Source organism: Boleophthalmus pectinirostris, unplaced genomic scaffold (genome assembly GCF_026225935.1).
Source record: "Boleophthalmus pectinirostris isolate CB_2022bp ecotype Guang Dong unplaced genomic scaffold, ASM2622593v1 HiC_scaffold_22, whole genome shotgun sequence".
NCBI lineage: Eukaryota > Metazoa > Chordata > Actinopteri > Gobiiformes > Gobiidae > Boleophthalmus > Boleophthalmus pectinirostris.
Window position 1 is genome coordinate 10,381,709 of NW_026571190.1, and position 24,655 is coordinate 10,406,363.

At 36.9% G+C, this 24,655-nt stretch overlaps 3 protein-coding genes across 3 annotated transcripts in view; all 3 read right to left on the reverse strand.

The window, feature by feature from the left end:
* The window catches only part of LOC110167577 (neuronal membrane glycoprotein M6-a-like), a 35,178-nt gene extending 12,711 nt beyond the window's left edge, over window positions 1–22,467 (reverse strand). The window contains exons 1-4 of the mRNA XM_055158145.1: window positions 22,407–22,467; window positions 21,916–21,983; window positions 20,026–20,094; window positions 18,617–18,844 (exon numbers count right to left, since the gene is read on the reverse strand). Of these exons, the coding sequence (XP_055014120.1) occupies window positions 18,617–18,653 (37 nt within the window). The 5' untranslated portion in view covers window positions 18,654–18,844; window positions 20,026–20,094; window positions 21,916–21,983; window positions 22,407–22,467. The remainder of the gene's footprint in view (window positions 1–18,616; window positions 18,845–20,025; window positions 20,095–21,915; window positions 21,984–22,406) is intronic.
* Window positions 22,468–22,469: 2 nt separating this feature from the next.
* On the reverse strand, window positions 22,470–23,539 carry LOC110167547 (histone H2A-like). Its single transcript, XM_020932907.2, has one exon. It carries the CDS (start codon window positions 23,382–23,384, stop codon window positions 23,007–23,009), a length of 378 nt encoding a protein of 125 aa, XP_020788566.1. The 5' UTR covers window positions 23,385–23,539; the 3' UTR covers window positions 22,470–23,006.
* Window positions 23,540–23,689: 150 nt separating this feature from the next.
* LOC110167609 (histone H4) lies at window positions 23,690–24,535 on the reverse strand. Its single transcript, XM_020932977.2, has one exon. It carries the CDS (start codon window positions 24,522–24,524, stop codon window positions 24,213–24,215), a length of 312 nt encoding a protein of 103 aa, XP_020788636.1. The 5' UTR covers window positions 24,525–24,535; the 3' UTR covers window positions 23,690–24,212.
* Window positions 24,536–24,655: the final 120 nt, after the last annotated feature.

Genomic DNA, 24,655 nt, shown 5'->3' on the forward strand with positions numbered 1-24,655 from the left:
TAAAACAAACTTAACGCAGTCTGCACTGAGCTGTGACTCCATTTGACCTCCCCTTTAACTGCTTATGCTCTGAAGCCCTTTCATTGCCCGACGGGAGGCAAATCCCTTTAAGAGGCTTTGGAACAGATTTATGTCCCCGTAACATAAAATAAATACACCACTCCACTCTGGGCTATGGGTCACAATCATAAGACCTTCTCCTCACCTCACACTCTAACTGATACATGAGAGCTTTTACTACGGAAAGTACAGTTTAGTAATATAATACTGAACATATTTAATCTCACTCAGCTGTTATGCATTCATTAAACAATACATTAAAATGGCCCAAATATGCTATTTGCTGATCCATGTTATAATGTTATTTCCTCATCAAAAACATATTCGGAGTTGTGTTTTATTTCACTCACATTCACACAAACCTTGCGTATTTAGACTGTGTTCCGCTCTTATACAGAAAACACTCTGCTACACCTTGTGATGCCATGTGATCATACAGGAAGTGCTAAATTGTGTTTTCACTCCATACACCTTCACTAAAATCATCTGGATAATTTCAGCCCTGGAATTGCCCATCTTTACTAAGCAAAGAGTAAAAGGTAACTGTTTATTTGAAAACTACCCTAGATGACATCACAAAATGCAGTATTTTGAACTTTGGAGAAGTAGACTATAATAAAGGATTACTCAAACATGAATGAAACATGAAACTCCAGGTATGTTCTTGAGGAGCTAACAGCATCATAACATGGCTTAAACATTCAGTCAAAGTCAAATGAATCCCCACGGAGACAAGCAGGTGGAAAAATACATAGAGCACATAGTCTCAAAATGCATGGGAACATAGTCTGGTGTAACTGTTTTGAAATGCCAAAAATCACACAATTATTCTGAAATGTGTCTGTGTTATTTTCCCAAAGGTGAAGAGTAGACAGTCTGTTTGTTGTGATAAATTTGAACTACTTTGGGAGGGAATGTAATTTAGAGCTCCTCCAAACCTTTATTTCACAACAACAAGAGAGACTATAGCTTCCAATACTGAAACCATATCTTGTAACTACTGCATGTTATTAAAGAGCTTATTATGTCTTTATTGCTCTTTTATTATTTAAAGTAAAGAACATTGATATTTCATGTTCTGTACCATAAAATACAACAGGCTGTACTAGTTACTGTAATATAGGGCTGTCAAAAGTAGATTCACAGGACAGAAATGAACCTTTCCTGAGTACCTTGAACTTTATCAAAACAAGTATAAAATATGGCACTGAGTATTGAGTCCATTCCTAACTATCAAAACATGACAACACTACTGTAATTTAGCTCTATGTTCTACGTATAACATCACCATTGCCAGTGTTAGCACATGGACAGAAGTGAGAGTGCTTAAATAAGGCTAAAAACAATACTTGTTGAAAAATACCTTTACAATTTTGAGTGATGAAATGATAATTCAAGTCAAATTTTACAAAACAAAAAGACTTGGTCAATGGAGAAAACTTAAAGAAGCATTCACATTAAGTAACATTTCTTGTGAAGGGTCCTACACCTGCTCCACCTCCACTTTAGCTTGTCTTATCAAGATATAAGATATAAGATATAAGATACAAGATTATCAAGATATCAAGATATCATTGAGCCAACGATTAACACAGAATTAATATAATATAAAATCAAAGACTGCAAAAAGACTAGGTTTAATTCCTCACTGTGGAACAGTCTAAGCAAAGCAATAACATCTCCAAAGAGGCAAGTGGCAGACACTCCACCAGAAAAGTTACATAGTGCACCTTTAAAATTCAATTAAAATGTCTCACACAAAGTCAAAACAATTCAAATTATTATGGTTGTCATGATAATGAAATTTCAAGAGATTGAATCTTTAAGGAATAGACTCAATGCGCAATTCTGATTGCAATATTACAATGATAATAAAAAAACATTAATATATTTTCAACACTAAATCATAGTACTTTCTTTTATGTTATGTTGTGGCCTTATATCTGTGTAATCCCTCAGCCGTTCAGGTTCCATCATGGGCATATACTAGTCTATGTGGTTTTATACTTGTTCTGATGCAGCTGCTCAAATCAGTATCTAGTTTCAATATTAATTTTAGTATAGATTAGTATCTGATTTTCGATACTTTACTTTTGACAGCCCTATTATGGGTAGAATCTTAGTCTACATTCTAATCACCTTTTTGTGTTAATCAGGAAGCATGGCTGTTCTGCGTTCACATCACTGCACTACCACCAATCATGACATCCTGAGAGGCTGCAGAAGACACTCAAATGTGGAGCTAAAAAGCAAAGGGAATTTGGAAATGATGAAACATTTATTAGACCTAAAAACCCTAAATTTGTATCTGGCAAAAACCTGTTAAAGACTGTCGCTTCATTCATAATTTACAAAGCAAAAACTCAAGTCAATCCCAGCTTGTTTTTGCTTATCATTCTAAACCACTATTACCTATGTCATTAGGGATGGTATGTAGGTTCTCAGTTATCAGCAATATCGGAGGTGGCCCCCATATGTTGGTCCAATATTGAAAACTTAGCTGATATTTTGCAGCAATATTAATTCTGCACTGCCCAAGTCTCTGTTCCCATGTGTCATTCAAAGTTTGTCCACAATGTAACAGATTTGTCTTTTTGAACAGACTTATTTCAAAAGAGATAAGTTCATTTATATACTTCAACAGGCCAAGCAAAAATTTGGTCTATACTAAAGATTTTAAAACAGCAAGGCAAATATCAGATATTGGTACTGGGTCAAAAAAACAACTCCGACCATCCCTAGTTGTCATTGTATTGAAGATATTGCACTGACTGAAACAAGGGGTGTTAAAGCATTTAGACTTCCAATTGTGAACTAAGTTAGCCCAGGACTGCGCCTGCATACACTGAACTATAAAATCTTGGTCAGGAGGAGTACCAAGTCAGGCAGCATAAAACAAGAATGTACTATCACAACTGAACCTCCAGAGGCAGCACTACCACTGACCATTCAGATCAAAGATAGGCATTTTAGGTTTAAACCAACTGGTATTGAAACTAGTAGATGTGAGGCTCATTCTGTTTTCTAATTGGATAGTTGTCTTGAGAACTAAAACACCAGTTATAGCATAAACAATTTGGCCATCATATTTGATTTGACCATGTTTACACAAGGTAAACACACTAGGGGACACATGTTAATTAAATTTGAAAAAATGCATATTGTATCTTCAAGACTATAATATTAAATAAATTCATTAAGTTCATATAATCTGCTTAATATGTAATCCATATATATTTACTGTGAAACCATGGTTATAGAACAGCTCCCTTCAAGTGGTGAATTAATGTGAAACTGCATTGTCTGTGTGTTTCAGTTCAAAGGAGGAAAGTGGATACCCACCCAGACACAGGAACAACATTGTGGTTTTCATTCACACTAAATATGTATCCATTTTCACACAAATATTGATCCCAAAATTGGTCTCTTTCCTCCGCACAATAAACCATATCACCACTGTTCAATTCTTTATTTTCCTGTTTACATTTGGTTTAGTTACATTAGGGTAAATGTATCAGAAGATAGATACTACACTCATTTGAACAGGTATTGCTACTAAAAAAGTCGCATTTACAGGACATAAATGAACCTTTCCTGAATAGCTTTAGAATGATCTTGAGCTGCATCAGAATACGTATAAGAGCACATAGACTAGTATACACCCTATACTATGGAACCTACTTGGATGATAGAGGTATTGAACAGATATAAGTTATAATAATGTGGTATAATAAAATAAAGCACTATGATTTAAAGTAGGAAATTACATTTTATTGTCTAAAGATTTGTTTTTATTAGCGTCATGGTATCGGAATTGGTATTAAGTCTGTTCCTTAGAATTAAAATAGATTTTGAAATTTTAATATCATGACAACACACAATGGTTTACACCCACAAAAAATTTAACCCATTGAGAAAAAAGACTACAGAATCATTTTACAAAACCTGCACAGCATCGCTCCTCTGACCACCTCCCTCCTCCTCTCCTCCATGTTGTATCATCTCCCTCTCCTCCATGTTTGTGTGTGTCACTGCCTGACCCACTTTGCCTGTAGCGTCGTCATGGCAACACCAGCAGAGAATTACATCGTCTCCTACCGTCTCCTCTCCTCCCTTTTTCCAGTCTATTCAACGCAATCTCTGTTTTCTCCCTTAACCGATTTCACCCTTTTTTCTCAACAAATGAACAAAATGATCTGTCCATTAGCAAAAGGCGTAGTCTAGAATTCTTTTGCCTGTGTAGTTTAAGTTGATTGATGCGTTTCTTGTGCAAAAATAGCAGAAGAAAATGGCCGAAGGAAGGTACCATTTCGTGGCAACTCCATTTGCAAGCTGCTCACATACACAGTCCAACAGCTCATTTTAGATTTTATTGTTTCTATAGCTACACAATGCTGTCCAACGGGTACACAAAGATAATATTTAGATGATTTGTGAAGGATTTGTTGTGATAGAATTGTCTAAGTGTTAGTCTTTACAGGGAGACAACACTTTGCTCCACTTGCAAGCTTCACAATAAAGGTACTGACAAGTGAATGCGTCATATTTATTCTAATGGAAACAATATCCATAATGTGGCATAGGCTGTGTTCACACTTGACTTAGTTTGGCCCTGGCCCTTCTAGTCCTGGTTTAGTTCAAAGTCTAGTCCAGGTTTAGTCCTAGGTCTAGTCCAGGTTTAGTTCAGGGTTTCTTCACAGTTTCTGTTTGTTCCTTTTTCAAGTTTTCAAGCAACTTCTCAATGTGGTATAAATTGACTTTACTGGCAAGATATTTTAGCCTAATTTAAACACGGAATAGCTGATTTTTAAACCACAAAAGGAGGAAGTAGATATTGTTAGTTTGATATTCTATCTTTAAAGGTGCATTATGTAACTTGGCTTGTAGACGATCTGCCTTCTGCTTTTCCCCATTAAGATGTTAGTATTACTTTGCCAAGATCTCACAGTTCTCACAGTAAAATTCAAGGTATTTTCCAGCCATAAAACACCTGTAATTGAATAAATGCAAGAAGAATATATTTAAAGACCATACTGTTACATTCCAGAATAAGCAATAGCATCTTGATGGAAACGAGCAGGTGACACACCCTTCAAAAGAAAAGTTACTTAGTGCACCTTGAAGAAATCAGTCAGAAAGTTCGGGACTAGTAACATTAGGATCAGTTCACTCACAGTTAAAGCCATTTGCATGTCATTTTAACACATTCTAATTACTACTACTACTTATATGTCAAATTATTGTGTTAATTAACTGAATTAGCCATGCAAACTATTTCAATTTCATGATATGTCAAATTGTTGCAGTTGTATTAAAAAGCATTAGGGTTCGCTCTATGCACGCCCTAAGCTCCTCCCCTCGCTGTAATCCTCGTCATATTTCCATATTTGGGTGTGAAAGGCCCTCCCCTCGCTGTAATCCTCGTCACATGTCCATATTTGGGCGTGAGAGAAGAGGACCCAGTGACCCGGTAAAATCTGGGGCAGCGGCTGAGAGCGTCTTTGTTCACAGAGGGGCGTTTTCTGATCAAATGTAACAGAAAAAAACACATTAATTCAACAACTGTGAAAAAATATACTGTAATTCTATAATCTAGATGATTATTATTTGTACATGTAGCTGTAAGGGATATCTACAGAAGTTAATGTGACTGGAATAACAAATCTTGATTAAATTGTATGTATTTTTATTTTATGCACTGGATCCCCACTTATCACCAGAGCTAATTTTACAGTGGTCCACACCATAATTTACATCCATAATATATAGCAAATGTGTTGTAATTTAGACAGATATTTAACTTAATAATGTGAATCTATTTAATTAGATTTGGTAAATACTTTATCTCATGTATGTATGTGCATTTTGTGTTTTGCATTTTGCAATCTATGGGTCATGTTATAGGTAACATTTTGAGAACTTTTTACCATAATTACATTTAACTAATATATGCATCTTTACAGAAATGTGTATTAATATGCATTGTCCCTTTCCAAATAAATTAATTAATATAAAAAGTAAGAAAACAGAGAAACAGCAACAGAGAGAAAAACAAATTCTCTGAATATCTGCCACCTAACAGTCACTCATTCAGTCACTCATTCACTCTTTGGCAACATCAAAACAGCAGGGCTTCAGAAAATTGCTGTTCAAAGGCACTGTACTTGATTTGTACTGTCTGTACAGTTTATAAGCGCTTTTCTTAATTTTCAGAGACTAGACTGCAATTTTGTCGCCACTATAAAGCTAACAACACCTAGCATGTTAACCACACATTTCCTGATTCTCATAAACACTATATAATTAAAAGCACGCAGCAGACACATTTTGACCTCAAGAGCTACTTATGCTAGTACAATATATCTGTGTGCTGCAATATACATGGAAAAAATATACAGGCCCTTTAACCATAAAGTTAGAAAATCAAATATCAAACATTAATCAAAAACAAAGACAAACAGATTCACCAACATCTGCAGGAAACAAGCAAATGGATAACTGTCCCAGGAATGTGTCTTTCCCCAAAACACAACAGCAGCACATTGTGGTAAGTGCTGGAATCAAACTAACCTTCAAGATACAGCTCATATTAACCACTAATACTTCTGTAATTACTGGGCTCATCCACATGAAACACAAATTGCCTGTACAGAAGAACTAAGGGAGAATTATAGGTTCACTTTATAGGTTCAAAGCACCAAATTACATGTAAGACAGTCACACCTTTTGTTGACTTAATACATAGAAATATACTGCATAAGAGTGTGATGGTTTCCCCTCACAGCAACAAGGTTCAATTCCCAGGTTTAATTCCGAAGCCTTTCCATGTGGATTTTGCATATTCTCCCCATGTCTGTGAGTACTCTGGTTTGCTATCAACCCAAACCATGCACAATAGGCAAAATCCTCCAGCAAAGGTAATCCGGACCAAGACTAGTTCAAGAACTGGAGATGGGTCCAATGCTCCTAACAGGTTGCCTTGGAGATCTTGATGCAAATGCTTTAAAACTAAATTAAATAACGTTATCATATTGTTCATTATTATCTAGATTTTTTTCTATTTGTCTTTGGGTTAGTTTTTCCATTGTCCTCTGTAAATGATTGCCTTCTGACAGTTTAACTGCAAAACCCCATTTTAATTAAGTGTCTCATTTGGCTTATCTGTGCCACAAGTCTCAAAATGTGCTTATCTGCCCATTATGTTTGAATGGGCTAAAACTGACTAATAAATTGTTGGTTATCTTGACAGTTATTTTTTTCCATGGCAAATCTCCATCTTGTTGCTCATCAAAACGCAATTTGCGAGTTTCAATATCTCTGATTGTATTTTATGATTGCTAAGGTCTTCACTGTAAAGGGACTGGACTATAAGGAACATTCTGAATATGGATAATTTTGACAAGTTTACAATGGTTTATTTAGTGAGCCTATTTCAGTTGCAACAGCTTTTAATGCTTTAAAGATGCATTGTGTAACTTTTCTGGTGGAGGCTCCATCAAATGCTTGTCTCCATGGAGATGCCTTTGCTTTATCTGAGATGTTTCACAGTATGTACCTGTGGAGAGGTGACCCCGATCGCAGTCAGTATGCCTGTTTCTCCAGATATTTTTGAGCCATAAAACCACCTGTAATTGAATAAATGTAAGGTGTAGCTGCTTAATGTCATACTGTGGAACATTCCAGGTAGAGCAGTGACATCTCTATAGAAACAAGCAGGTTATGGACCCCCAACCAAAAAGTTACACAGTGCACCTTTAATAAGATCTTCATGGAGACAGTCAGGTTATCCCACCAGACTAAATTACAGGTTAGATCTCTGGAGAGGTGACACTACTAAGAGTGGAGTCAAGCAGATGGCAGGACCCCTCCAGACAAATTGCAGCATGTGCCTTAAGTTAAGTAGTTAAGTAGTTTGTAGTAGTAGTAGTAGTTTTGATCTATTGATGGACTTATACACACACAATTCTTCCAAATTTCAATCAAAAATTTCAATAGGGTATGAAAATTACAGTAAACCAAAAGGCAGGTTTTATTTTCTTTCTTAAAAAAATGAAAATAAAAATTAGAAAAGTGAATTCAAGTCATAATCATCTTTATATTTTACAGTGCATTTGAAATCTGGACAGAGCATTGTACCACAGAGAGCATTTCAGACACAGAGTAAACTGGAAATGCCCTCACAGATCCAGACTCTGCAGCTGTGATAGACAATGACAGGTCTGGTCCCACTGCTCCACTCGAAGTCAACACACTGGAGTAACCTATAGTAATGCTGAATATGAGCTGACAGTCAATATACAGTCACAAGGATATGAACCCCTGGGATCATTTTAATAGTAAAGATATTTGAACACCTATCCAATTTATCTTATATGGTAATTGACTAAATAAGATAAAAACCTTTGTATTTCTAAGTAGTAATACAAGTAAAATAAACATCGCTTTAATCTTATTTTTATGAACATAAACAATACATACTTTTATTCACTGTCATTTAAGACAAAATAGTAAGTCAAATCTTCTTTGCAAAATTCTGAACTCTGCTTCAAACCACATGTTTTTACATATACAACTGTAGCTCTCCATTAAAAAGTCATAAGCTGAACATTGACAAGTACCAGTTGGATCTCAATTTAATAAAAATTGACCCTACGTCTATGCAATTTAAGACTAAAATTAAATATATATATATTGTGTTAGCTGATTTTGTAATAACATACTGTATATGACTTAAATTAATTAAAATATCTCTGTTTTGGAGATAAAATTGTGACATATATAAAATTACAATTCATTTTCACCGTAGATACTTCTACATGGTCAGTAATAAATCAGATCAGATAACTAGAATAATCAGATAATCCAATAATTACATCTGATTACTGGTGTGTGTTTAAAGCGCAAACGAAATCTGATCCTCAAAAGATTTTTTGAGTAACTGTTGTGTTTGATAGACAACTTTTTAAATGTCTAACTGTCTAACTGCATGACATTTCAATAAACCGATAACTCCAGAAATCAGATAATGAGATTTTTACTGTGCATGTATTATAAACACAGCCTGACAGTGTGTGTAGACAGTGGAGTAGTTGTAGTAGTAGTAACACGCAATGTTGTAGTGAAAAAGGTGATTGTTATATGAATGTAGTGCACTGGTCTACACACACAGATAACCTACATAAAATGAATGGTAACACTGGGCTGGGCTGACATGGCCTCCTCCAGTGATTCTCCTCTCTGTCAATCACATCATCCATTCAGCCATGAAACTCTCCTACTTCCCTCACTACCACTCTAGAGTTTTACATACAGATTCCCACAAGGACCATGTTTAAACCTTTTGACCTTTTGAGCATGTATTTATTAGTTATTGTAAATACCAAGATTAATACCACTATTCAGCGTATTCTGGATGTTGCAGTGGGTGTCAATGGGTTGTATTATTTTAGGAATGAACCAATATGGATATTTAATGTTTTAATGTTTTGCCTTGCTGTTGTAGCTGATATCCAATATTTGTCAATACCCATATTCAATCTATATTACAGGCAAAATGTATGTTAAGTTACAGTGAAGTTTACGAGAGAATTGATGCAATGTTGACTTGTTAGGGCATATATGAACATTGCAAATTTTACACAAATCAACCTACTTTATATCATATTTTAGCGACAAAACCTTTCTCAAATTCTTCATTGAAATGAATGGGGTTCCCACTTAACCAAAAATGGCAGCACATTAAAAGTGTGGTTTAGTCACATTTAGGTTAGTTTAGGTTGCTTTATTCGTACCCGTAGGTAAATTTGTTTTGCAGATTTCAGAGGCAGCTCCCATAGTTCACATTTCACTCATCCACATCATCATCAATAAACACGTATAAAACACAGTTACAAAATAAAGTGATACAGTGCTCCAGTGCAGAACGGTTTGCTCCATCAAGAATTCCTTAAATTCATTCATCACGCTTGACTAAAATCACAATAAATATTAAATATATAAAACACACGATTTAGAGGCAAAAGTGGGTGGGGCAGAATAAAGTCACTTTAGGTTGATTTATTTTGAAATCTAAAACTTTCACAAGAATCATTTTGAAATTTTAAAACATAATTAGAATAAATAAATAAATAAATACAAACAGACAATGGGAACATTTTCATCAGATAATGCAATAGATAGATCTTATTTTTTGGTGCATGTTTACATGCACAAGAGAAGTATGATCATTAAAAACTTGTGTCAGCTTGTAACTACATGCATTCATATTCACACTTAGCTGGGGAGTGTTACACAGGAGGAGGAGGGGGAAGCCTCACTGTCCATTTCAGTGATGGATGGACCAAATGGAGCTGCTCCAAGGCCCCAGTGCAATAAACTACAACCTGTGTCCTCAAAGACTACTGCAGATGCCCTGTGCAAGTCTGATATATGAGGGTACAAGGGAAGGGACTGGGAGAGGATATGCCCAAACATTTATTTCATTACAACTATCACGATTCATTCTTATATATTTATATTGACTGGAAATGGTAACCAAATCATCTGCTTCTTCTGAAAGGTTACACTTAACTACACTTGGTTAAATCTATTGAGTCGATATTTGACCTTAAATCTCCAGCATGGGTCAATATTTTGTTTTGGTTGAAATGCTGCCTAAAAATACACACAAAGCTTTATTTTAACACTTTACTACAAAAATATAACTGCTGGAAAAACGACTACATTGCTCTTCTGTAGATTTGTAGTAAATAGTGTGTAGTTAATTTAAATGACTGGTACAGAACTTGAGGAAAATAATCCAAATCAGGTCCTAAATATCGGCCCAAGTTTCTCTGAATTCTAAACAATCAGTATCTGTCTTGGTCATGAAAAAACCCATATCAGTCTATCGCTAGTTAAATCCACCTGTCACTCATTCAGTATTGCTGAGGCCAAAAAAAGAAAGAAAGAAAAAAAGAAGAATCTCAGAGCCACCACAGAAATACCAGATGAATTCTGTTCGACTGCTGATTCATTTGGACAATTTGACATTTTCAGAGGATGCAATGCCATTTAAGTGCACTGCAAAGTAAGTAAGTCAACTCCCTGGACAAGCACAGGAAAGAGAGGGGGAGGAGAAAGAGATGGAAAATACTGTATATAGCATTAAACTATCTATCCGCAAGCAGGTGACGTCAGCAGGCCAGGTCACAAGTCAGATCTGTGGAAACTCAATGCCACTGAAAGTATGAATGCAAGCTTTTTAAGGTATTTTTCAGCAATAAAAACATCTGTTATGGTATAAATGCAAATAAAACATCTCCACAACCCTCAAAAGAAAAAAATGATATAGTATGAAATGAGCCACACCTCCTGCACAGATCTATATGAGCGAGAGGGAGAGAGGGAGAGAGGGAGAGAGGTGACGTCATCTGCAGAGTATATGGCTCCATACACAGGAGTGAAAACAGCAGCACTGCCAGTACACTATGACGCAGAGCGCTGAGACAGGAGAGAGGGGGCGCTGTGGGCTCTGCATGCATGGATCTAATTGTGGATCTAATGTTAGCTCTGAGGTTAGTCAGAAGTTGTCAATCAAATACGCACACACACACATAATGGTCCAAAGTGTCAAAAGGACAGTGTAGAGGGGCATAGCCGAATGCTTTGTTTGATTAAAATGGGGTCAACAATGATAAAGCTGGGGTACCTGATTTTGAAACCACCGTAGCATATCAGACCCATATAGTGACGAATATGGCTCATTCTTTCAAGTAAAGATGCAATAGAGTTTTCTAATTAGTTGAAGGCAGTTGTCTGATTTTTGTCTAGTTCTGTGCTTACAATACACTTTATGGGGACAATGCAGCTTTAATCTGCAAGTTTTGTGGCATGGTTGGACAAAAAGTGGGGCAATCCATCTTTGTCACTATGTAAATGATTAGGGCAAACGTTTGACAGTATTTCTTACTTACTTCAATTCATTTTTTTTAACCAAAAATCTCAACAGCATTTGGCTTTACAAAATTTTTTTTTAATTTAATCAATAATTTAATAATATATAATATATTTTAATGTAGAGAAGGTTTCAACTATGGTCATCTGGGCATTGTGTTTCAGCTCCCATTCAGAAGCCATTTTCAATTTAGTGACACTGGCTTGAAACACTAGGATTTATACTACTGCGAGTTAGATCTAGCCCAAAGGGAGGAGTTTTAGAGTCAAACTGCCTTACCCTTGTTTATTAGCTGACATCATTATGGGTCCATCCTCATACCTAAATCAAAACAGAGACGACAACAACAGGGACAGCCAGATCTGGTCCAGAGGTGTGAAAGCACCTATCAGGGGCCTGAATGATTATGCTAATATGACCCCATATGCAGAGCAGTTCAATAGACCCAGCTAACAAACAGAAACTGTAAGTAAGTATGGTAGAGTAGTTTCAGTGTAGTCAGCTCCTTCCTGCTGGCAGATATAAGGCAGTGTTCACCAGCATTCTGACCAGATCTCAAGAAGCAGCTTGGATGAGCTGTAAAATGTATTTGACCAAAATAAACTTTTGTCCAGTTGACAAATGGAATTTCTTCTTTGCCATCATTATGCGTGTTATGTCCCTATGGTGTATTGGAAGTCTCACCTACAGTATTGGTGAGTACTTAATTAGTATTTGATCTGCTTGTTGTGGTCTTTTTCTGCTGGTTCAGAATGGTTCTGTAAACAGCTGGTAGTTGAAATTTCGATCCACCATGTCTGTTCATTGAGGGTTTAACTACCAACAGTTTACAGGAGCATTCGGACTCAAAGGAAAAAAGACCACATGCAGTTTCACTCTAAAACTTCTCCCTTTGGGGCTGGACTTACTTAACTCAGAGTAGAATAAGTTCTAGAGTCTCAAGTCAGTACCATCAAAATGAAAATGGCTACTGGGTGGTAGCTGAAATGAGTTGATTGCAAAAATACGGTCCAGATGACCAACTGTTGAAACCTTCTCTACATTGGACCACTCCTGGACGATGACAGATCACACTGTCTCATTTCCAACATATTATAATATATAAAACTATTAGCATATAATCCATGAGGGAAAGTTTTCGTTTGACAAATATAACGACAGTGGAACTAATGTTAGAAAATAATACAATTATACAAAATAGATCTTTTGAATGATTGGGAGTCCTCAACATGGCACCCTTAATTATGACACTAAATCTCATGAATTGATTCTGGGATCCACAAAAATCCACAGTGATCAGATAGACTTGTGATGGTAGATAGATTGTGATTGGTTAATGGGTGAATGGACAGGCCTCTCTGGGGAAGACTGCAGCTCAGTGAATATTCAGCCCATCTGCTCATTATGATCTGTGTTTCAGATTCACTTTCAGCCCACGGCAAAACCACAACCACATGGTATGGACAAGGGAAAAAGACTGGAGGTAGAATTAAATATAATATCGGAAATCTGCTAGAATATAAATTCATCCAAATACATATCTTCTTCTCTGTCACTGGACAAAGCACTCCATCCAGTGTAACTCCAGGCCTGTGTTATCAACTAAATTTAAAACTCATTATTTCAATTATTACGTTATACAACTAGAGAAAACACATGTTGTTATATAAAATACAATTAGTTCAGTTCAGAATGATTTGTGATTGTAATGACAAACAAATCTTTAAGCAAAGTCACTTCTCCAGTCTATAAAGCAATAGTGATACAAAACATTGACTGTTCTAAGTAATTGTGTGAAGTAATTGATTTCAATTATGAGTCAAATAATTGTGAATATAATAATTGCCTCACCTGTGTATGATTAAGATATGAGTTATTAGTGGTCGATTTTTTTAATTTCAATTGATTCTCTGAGAAAAAAGATTGACTGTGGACCACTCTGTTACAGAGATCTTTGACAATTAAAATTAATCTCTTTTTAATTAATTGCACAGCCCTGTAGACTAATGCATTATTATTATTATAAAACTGGTAAACAGAAACCATATCTTAAATTGGGACTAAATACCTAAACTCCGCCCACAACCACATTGCAAACATAGCTGCTACACTGGAAATTATGTGGAGTACTAAAGAAAAAAGTGAGGGGAGAGGAGGGGCGGGGTCTGGAGGTATAAAAAGGTATCCACACTTTAAAACCCTACAGCCAGGGGTTTGTAATCATAAATACTTAATCATGGCAGTTTTGTGAGATGTCACATAGTACTTGAAATTGCAATAGAGGAAGCGCGCATTCAGTTTTGACTGTTTTTGATCACCTAGTATGTGCTAAAATTGCCAAAAAAGGACTAGGAACAGATGACAATACAATAAAAATATAGTAATACATATACAAGTAGCAAAAAAGTGGATTTAGTATTAAGTTCCACTCAAATCTACACATAAAATAGTCAGCTAGTTGAAAAGTGTTATGGCAGTATATTCCAAGTATTGACAGTTTAATGGGCAGTGTGGGGTTTCAGCTCAATAATGAAACACAACACCACAAAGGATTAACTTCATCCACCAGACAACCACATCTTTATATTTATGGGACACAGCGAAAATGTTCCTGTATGGTGCTTTAATAGAGCCTTTCAAACAACAGTTGGGGCTATATAGGACATTATGTAATCAAAAATAATGTTATTCTGTTCTATACTATTCTATACTTTTAAGAGTGTATGGCTCATTGAGGAGTGAGACATTTAAATTATCCCAAAAAACGAGAGCTGCTATTATTCTTTCTTTCATTATTTTATGTTCCAATAATTTAGATTTACTGAACATAATATTTAAGTTGAAAAGGGTATATAAAGGAATAACATATTTCTCAACATCCATTTTTGAAAGTACATTTATATGCTGAACTCAAGTCATTTTCATTCTTTTTATGTATTGAAAAACTCAAAATTTCCTACATCAAAACATGTTTACAGACTCTGCAGACTCCCTCTCCCCCTCTCTCCTCCCTCAGATCTCTCTTTCTCTCCTCCCTCCCTCTCTCTCCTTCTCTGGCTCTTCTTTATAGCCCTCTAAGTCTATTTGTATTGACTGTATCTGCCTCTCCATTAAGTAGCTTTCTATTAGAGGTCATATAATCAAATGGTTAGGAGTGAAACAGACCAGAGTCACAGCGAGCACAGCAGCCAGTCCTCCTGACAGGAAATTTTATTGAGTTTTACTATAAAATTAATTAGACACACTTATTCAGCTGTAATTATACTCTTCTCCAGTGAGGGTCAAAAATGGATTTCCTGGAGATTTTCTGCAAGAATTTCTAGTTTATCTGAAGGAATTTTAACACAGTTTCTTTTGAATGTGCCTTGCTATCAATATGCAATTTCTCCATAATAATAAATAACAGATTTTATTTATATTGCATTTTACATTTTGAAAACAAATCTAGTTTGTTCTATAAAATCACACACAGCAGCATAGCAACGATATTGGCAGTAGATAATACATGAGATTGATTAGTTGTCTTTCTGTGCCATAAAGACGCACTATGTAACTTTTCTAGAGTAGTGCCCACCAATTGCTAGTCTCCGTGGAGATGTATTGCTTTCCCTGGCATGTTTCACAGTATGATATTAAACTTAAACCATCGTCATGGAGACAAGCAAGCAATGAAAAGATGACCCTGCTCAGAGAATGCATTGCTTTGCTTATAAAAACACAAACAGATCTAGTCAAACTACTGACATCTCCATGGAGACAAGCAGACCCTCCACCAGAAAAGTTACACAATGAACCCTTCTCTTGTTACATCATAAAACTGACATGAAATAAATGAATTCTTCTCAACACAAACTCTTTTCAATATCTTAATTTAAGATTTTGAGTTGTAAACCTGCTATTAATAATACATATTTTTCTACTACTACAGTTCAGATTTTTCCATATTGTCATACACTTGATTTATATAGTATTTTCTGCTATTGTGTCCAAGTCATTTCCCTTGTGGATCAATACAGTTTGTCTAAGTCTATGACAGGGTTCGGGATCAGTCTATTTCCTGGTCATCATTGCGCCCCATATACAGCCACAGTATCAGGTAATGTGAAATGACCCCTTTTACAGTCCCATCATGCCTCAGTGTAAACGCATGGCTTATCTTCTCACTCCAAATGCCATGCCATTGTATCAGGCGTATTAAGCAATTAACACTACAAGCATAATGAGAGAACATTTAGTAGGTTTGAGTCATTACAAATTCATCAACAATAGAACTTCATGTTTGCGTTTAAGGATTACTCAACACTGGGAGTTTTTGATTTCAGTGATATTTTGTAATTTATTTTTTCTTTTTTTGTAATTCATTTGTTTACTTAGTCATCTTTGAATAATGGTTGTTTATTCCCTAACAATGGTGATTTTTGGATTTTTGTTTGACTCTATAGTGAAAGCTCAATTGAGAATCTTGAGAGACATAACATTCAAATGGTAACTTAGCATTAAGGATATAACTTAGCAATAAGGATATACTCAAATGTCATCAGATTGACAAACTGAAATCAAACTGAAATCCTAATCTACACCAATTCACTATATAGCAGCAGTTTTGAAAATTTTATGTTACATTTCACTTTTGTTTTTGACACTGAGTCTCCTCTGTACATCCTGTCAATGAAACTACTGCATGACAAGTTGTTGTGTACAGTTTTATATCATAGTTTTGTTTGTATTTATGCAGAACTGTCATGTGGGAGCAGCTTAGCTCTTCAGCTCTAAAATCAGTCTTAGAGCTGTCCATAAGGAGGGTTTCAAACAGGATCTGGGAGAGATCACTAAATTACTGAAACCTGCGTGGATGACAATGTTATAACATGGTAAAATAATGTCATTTTTTAGATCAGATTAATTTGTTGTATGTATTTTGTAGACAAGCAATATTACATGCTTTTTGTACAGGATTATTCTGAGTCAATTTTTTTTTTTTCCGTATTCAAGCAGGGCAGGCATGTTTCTTTTTAGCACAATAGGCTACATGTAGGGCATTAAACATGGCCAACACATGGTAGATTTCTATTATTAATGGCTATTGGTTGAATAATTTTCTGTCCTATATTTTGTGTTGAGGCAGGCTTTTTGCTTGGAGCTCCAGGTGCAACAACTCATGCATAAGAAATGGAAAAAACAACATCCTATCTGGACATATGTTGACTACCTCTCCCCCGACCAATGATTTAATACTAATTCAAGTGAACTATGTGCTAACAATGTAGGTTGCTAAATATTTTACATGCAAGAGGGTGTGTTATGGTTGTTTATGCACATACAAGACCCAAGCCAAAAAAAGGGTGGACATCGTAATGAAAAATCCAGCTTGAATCATGTCTAGCACTTCCAGCGTCGTGATTGGCTAACGCAGATTTCTTCTTTAAAAAACAAGCCAATCCACCAATCACAAACTGGCATCCGATACACAGCCTGTTTCCATAGTTACAGCAATAAAAAGATGTAATTTTGATGGTGCATTTTGTAATATATCGTGTTGGATCAAATGCGGTGTGATCAATAGATTTATTTCATACGGATAACGATTTGGGCGAAAGGGAAGGTGCGGAGAAGAAAATGGACACGCCCATTCCTATACCGACAATAACAACAAGTATACGGCCTTGGCTTCGAAAATTCCAAAATTATTCTAATTTGTAATTCAAAATGTATGCAAAATATATGCAAATTCAAGTGTGTATTCGTTTACAAATGTCAGGACATTAATTGTTTGGATAGCACTGAAAATTTGCAAGGAACTAGGGAGGTTTCACCATGGTGGTAAGGAGTAAGACAGAAAAACTACAAATGACAGATTCTAAATTTAGACGGCAAATTGTATTAAAAATGTTATATTGTGCAGTTGCTTGGATGAAGAAAGACTGAGATAAGATGAACTGATTACTGCTTAGAAAAAAAGAGGAGAGGGGAGAGAGAGAAGGAGGAGAGCAAAAACCGTTCAGACAAGCATGAAGGATCAACAATAGTCCGGTAACAAAGGAAAACCAGAGCGCTGCAACCATCACCCCGTTTTTCCACTCTCCCTCCCGCTAAGATCCCGTCTTTATTCATGGCCTTCACCCGAACGCTTTCTGGAGTGTTTATTCTCTCTATTCTTTGTGTTTTTTTTTTTTCCTCTTTCTCCCATTCACCACCGCCACCTCCTCCCCCTCCACCCCCCCTGCCACTCCCACCCTCTCTCCCCATACTCCCAGCTGTCTGTCCATATGTCCACAGCTCCAAAACAAGAAGACCCATATAATAACCAACCAACAACCCCGACTGTGCGATCCCTTCTTCATTCTCTTTGCACATAGAAAATAGGGCTGGGCTTTCATGTTATTCAATGGCGTTATCCAAATCTTAATCTTATACGTAAACATTGATGTAATCTGTTACCAAAAAATGCAAAAATTAAAATGGCAAAAATCTAAGCCTAATGTAATGTTTTAAGCATGCTGTCTACCACACAAAAGAAAGCATCCTCATTACACGGTTAAGAGATGGCTGCAAGAACAATGGCAAAATGGTTGATCCCATACAAACGAATAGGGCTGTTTTTTGGTTCATTTTTTGCCTTACCTTTCTGGCTTTGAGAGTCATCCATGTTCTCCTCCATTGTTGGGGCGGGTTAGAGGTTAGATTTCCCTTTTGTCTCGAGGTTGAGGGTGCGATTCCTTCCTTGCTAGTGCTCGGCTCGCTCTGGTGATGTGGGAGGCGGCGGAATATTGAGTGGGCTTTTTTTTTTTTTTCCTGCAGATGATGGAGGCTTAGGGAAGTCCCTGCCTCTCTCTCCTCTCATCCACAGACCTGCAAACGCCACACAGCAAACATTTTATTCAATATATAAGCAATAATAGTGTATATATATGTGTGTGTGTATTCTGTATGTGTTTATGCATATGAAGCTTTTGTTGCTTTTATATTTTTGTGAAAGAGATTCAGATGCAAATGTCACCTGCTATTTTACATATATTTAAACTGTGATTAGATTTATTCATTTTGTAATATTATTATGATTAAACATAATGATGTAACTCATATGAGACAACTGACTAGTTTAAGATGTTTGGTCGTTATTTTAATCATAAGAATAATAATGCCTTTTAATGCACTTTATAGGCTTGTCGAAGCCCCTCAAAGCTCTACACTGTGCTCATTACTCAAAGAGTGAGAGAACAGAGTGATGAAAGAGAGTCGGCCAGTCTGTGTCCAACCACCACCAATCATTAACGCATACACCACCTTCATACTAGGCAATGTGGGTTACGTGTCTTGCCTAAGGACACAACAGAATTTGGTCCAAGCTCAGTGGTAAAAACAATGGTCTCGTGACCATTTGGGGACCACCCTTACCACTGAGCCACTGTTTAAAGTATGTTTTTAATGTATTCATATGATGGAGACCTCTCTGCTCTCATCCACTGACCTGTGACCATCATGTATAAAACATGTTATTTAATATACAAGCAATCAGTGAGTTTATATACTATATGCATTTTGTAGATCTGTAAGATGACTCAGAACAGAATATAAATTGCAGTTTAAATGGACACAATTAGCAAATTGCAAAGACTGCAACTTTTCTAATACCATAATTTCTTCCATAAACAGCAAAATATGTTGTCTGCTAACTTTGTAGTTTAGATCAGTACCAACATGTTCTGAAATATGTTTCTTGTGTTAGTTTTTCTGGATGTGTTTAAATTGTGAACTTTGAACATAATGCTATAATTAAAACAATAATAGCTAAAGTAATTGCAACGCTTGTCTGAAAAATCAATTTTGTGCAGCCCTAATATTTAGCACATTTCAGTGTTCATGCATTTTGTGTGCTAATTGTAGGCTAATCTTTTTTTTTTTTATTATATATTTTATAATATTAAATTATCATAATTGTTTTAATTTGTGTATTTATTTTTTTATTTACGTATTTGGCTATTGTTCTATGCATTCGGTTATCGTTGTAATGCAACCTTTTACAAACATACACATGCTTCCACGCAGATGATGTAGATCTGCGAAGTCCCTCTCTCGCTCGCTCTCTTTCATCCGAAGACCTGCAAGAATCATATAAAAACATGTTATTCTAAGGTTAATGTTAAGTTTAAGTTAACTGCAGGTTCTGTACAAGTGTTGTGTATTAGTATTAGAGCTTCAATTCAAATTTTACTTGAATTGAGATCTGGTCATTTCAAAAGGTCAATGTGAAGCTTGGATGTTTTTAATGGAGCGGTCCAGAGCCAATCCTCAACAAAAGCAAGTGGCAGTGGATAGTCCTGTCACAATAATTATTATATATTGACTTACTGTTCAATACATGAAAGCTGGGACAAAATTATTTTAGTCTCAAAATGTATAGTGTGTACAATTTCTTTGTAAAAGTAGAGAGATTTGTGGTATTTTTGTTGTAAAACAATCAAATGTTGTCAGCAAAAGGTTAAATAAGTGACTAATAAGTGCTATTTGCTATTCTGTTATGTATTTGTTGTAGCTCAAACTTTTTAATGATACAGTCTATTAAAAATGGCTTACAATGATTAGCAATGCTTATTGTTGTTCTTTCAGAGGCATAGTAGAAGTAGTTTCAATATCTCATATATATCAGCATATCTCTGTATATTAAAAAAAAAAAAGTGTGGCCAATCTTTCTCACTCTCACCCAACTCAGGCCCTCTACCAGAGGCCTGGGAGCTTGAGAGTTCTGAACTGTATCTTTGATGTTCATAGTATTGCACTTTTCTGGACTGAGATGTCTGTTGTTTTTCCTGGGATCTGGTATAGCCACTCCTTCAGTTTGGTGGCTACAGTCCCGAGTGCTCCGATCACAATGGGCACCACAGATGCTTTCACCTTCCACCTTGGCAGATCCCATGTAGAGGGTTGTCCTGCCATATATAAATATACATATAAATATAAATTGGAGGTGGACAAGCAACAGAACAAAGCTGTGGTGGTGGACATCGCAATACCAAGCGATGACAATATAAGAAAAAAAGAACACGAGAAACAAGAGAAATACCAGGGGCTCAATAAGAAGTTGGAGAAAGCCTGGATGGTGAAAGCATCAGTGGTGCCTGTGGTGACTGGAGCACTTGGGGGTATAACCCCCAAATTGGAGAAGTGGCTACAGCAGATACTAGAAAAAACATTGGACACCTCAGTCCAGAAAAGTGCAGTACTAAGAACAGCAAAGATACTGCACAGAACTCTCCAGCTCCCTGACCCAGACATAAACATACATACTTTGGAATTAGTTATTGTGACAGGCCTAGCAGCAGAGTTCAGACTTTGGAGAAGGTGCTAAATGGTTAAATAGTGGTCTGTTTATGCACAATAAAAAACAAATCTTGACATTTTTATTTCTTTATAATTTCAAAGAATTCAAATAGGTTTGAAAGTCGTGGTTAATCAATAGTAGTGAAAAATCATGTATCTTTTGCCCTATGCCATACACAGTCTCTATATTTCTAAAAATAGCCTTAACTGAAAGATAAATTGATTTAAAGTGCTGTGCTCACTGGCTCCAGACCTCTACTCTGACCTCTGACCTCACACTTAAACTCAGTTACAGGCGATTTCTTTGGCGCTACATCAGTGTCAGAGAGGAGACAGTGGAGCTTGGATAAGTCATATTATGGAACATTTTCCTTCAATTAGACTCTGGATTAAACCTTATATAAGCAATACATCGCAGGGTAAGGCCGCATTCACACTTGAAGAGGTTTGGTCCTGGTTTGAGACCAGATTAGTCCTCATGTAAACTTGGTTTGGTCCTGTTCTAGTTAAGTCCCAGTTTTGATGTAGTGTGAATGCACCATCTTGCCCCAGTACAGATATATTTTATAAGCAGCCCTTGAGGTAATATGTCTGCTGCTTACTGTAGATTTTCCCAAATAGGCCAAGTTTTCTTCTACATTTGACCAATTCTTCATGCTGCTGGATCAACCTGTAAAGGGAATTAACAGACCTATTTATTTATCCTGGTTTGAACCTTGTCTTGTTCAGGTTTAGTTCTACTGTAGGCTCTTTTTTGGTCCTACACAATCCTGGTATAGTCCTGCCTAAAACACATGGTGACATAAACGAATTGTACTTGTTATAGCAATTAACAATTTATAACAAAATATTTTATATTTTGAATGGTTAAAATCCTCAAAACGTATCCAGACCTAGGAACTCATGGTAGGCTGCCTACGCAACATCTTTATAGCCTACATAAAATTTGAGCTTTTTATTATTAAAAGCGAAACTCTTTACAACACATCAAACATAAAATATCTAAAATGGGTCTTTCATTTGTTAGGTCTATGCTGTGTTTGATTTAAAGAGAATGAAATCTTGACATGAATAAAAAATAAAGCAAACTTACCTTGATCAGTATGTTCACGTGGACTGCTAGCTTGACTGCAAGACAATCATGTAAAAAAAACAGTTGCGAATCTAGAGATCACGTTTATTTTAGTATACATGTAATAGGCAAATTGTCATTATTATATGGAAATTATTAAACAACTGTGAATTATTTAAAGTCCTAATTTTAAACAGCCAACAAAATATTTGTGCCAACAAAACAATAAAACAGTGGTGCTCTAGTGCCCTCTGGTGGACACCAATATTTTTAATTTATAAACTGACTCAGGGCGGGGTCCGCGTCCAGACTTAAGATCATCAAACACAAGCTTACACGTTCATGCTCTGGTCGATTTAGCAGATTGTCAGATGATTGCCAATAATTTATCCTATATCTACTGTACAAGCTCATCATACATTTTACATAGGAATTAATGTAATGTGGAATGTGCGTTTCTTGTTAACAAAATAAATGCAACCAGTAGGGGGCAGCTTTTCACTAAAGCATACCAAATATTGATAAAGTTATTTTATCAAGTCTGTCCTTTTACAAAGTCTGCTCTTTAAAAGAGCGAGTGGCCCTTTAGAGCCGTTGTAGTGGTCTGGGTGAGTGCGCGGTTCACTTGGCCTTCTCGGTCTTCTTGGGCAGAAGCACGGCCTGAATATTGGGCAGCACTCCTCCCTGGGCAATGGTCACTCCTCCCAGCAGCTTGTTCAGCTCTTCGTCGTTACGCACGGCCAGCTGAAGGTGGCGGGGGATGATACGGGTCTTTTTGTTGTCACGGGCCGCGTTTCCCGCTAGCTCCAGGATCTCAGCAGTAAGATACTCGAGCACAGCCGCTAGGTATACCGGAGCTCCAGCCCCCACTCGCTCTGCATAGTTCCCCTTCCGCAGTAGCCTGTGCACACGGCCCACGGGGAACTGCAGCCCGGCTCTTGAAGAACGGGACTTGGCCTTAGCCCGAACCTTTCCGCCGGTCTTTCCTCTGCCGCTCATGGTTACAATATAATATCTACAGAATCAAAAACGAAGTGATAAGGTAAAGGCCGCACTATTTACGTGGAAGCTTCACTCGACGTTTTGATGCCGCACCAATCAACGCAGAGCCCAGCCCATTCACACACGCACACGCGTTCGCAGACGCACCAAATCTGTTTGTCCAATGAACAGCAGGGAATTACGCGCCAATCACACCTCAGAGAAGCGCTATATAGAGAAAGGTAACCAACCATAGCGCAGAGTAAAGGCACGTGACTCTGAGTTTGCGTAGGTTACAACACTTGAAATGTAGCGCTCTTTCTCTCAGTCAACATATAGTTTAAAAACTAACCTGATGTCTCGTAACACCGCACGTAAATCTGTGTTTGCCCCTTTTTTCCCATTCCTGTCTCCTCCACTGAACAGTAGTTTCTTCATAAATAAACACATTTTCCTCAACTTCATTAATATGCTTTTTTTTTTTTAAGTAAATGGTGGCAGATTAAGTAGCCTATATTATACCTAAAACTCAATGTTCAATATTAAAGAACAAACCCCATTGTAACGGAGCATTAAGAGCCTAAGTGCAGTTTGGTGCTGATGATGATTTAAGGCGGTGAAATGTTGTTACGTCATGGTATTTGGTCTTTGAAATGTACGAAAATACTTACAGAAAATGCGATTCTAACCATACGTTTATATTTAAACCTTACCATCGGTGCATGGCGTTGCGCATTGACGCTGGTGTAAAGTTTAGAACACGTTTCTAAAGATTAGATGAGAAGTGCTTCTCTTTAAGGAGGAGTGGGTGGCTCTGAAAAGAGCCGTTGTTGGATGTACAACAGATTAACCTCCGAAGCCATACAGAGTGCGACCCTGTCTCTTCAGGGCGTACACCACGTCCATGGCGGTCACGGTCTTCCTCTTGGCGTGCTCGGTGTAAGTAACGGCGTCACGGATCACGTTCTCAAGGAAAACCTTAAGGACTCCACGAGTTTCCTCGTAAATCAAACCGGAGATACGCTTCACACCGCCACGGCGCGCCAGTCTGCGGATGGCGGGTTTGGTGATGCCCTGGATGTTATCACGGAGAACTTTACGGTGACGCTTGGCGCCTCCTTTCCCCAGCCCTTTTCCTCCCTTTCCTCTGCCACTCATTTTGAATTGAAGAAAATCAACCTCTAAATATTCAGAAAGAAACAGGAGCGCAGGTGTTATGTACGCTCTGAGGACGTGATAGAGGACAGGGGAGGGTCCGGACACGTAACCGTTACGTATGTTGGCGCCAG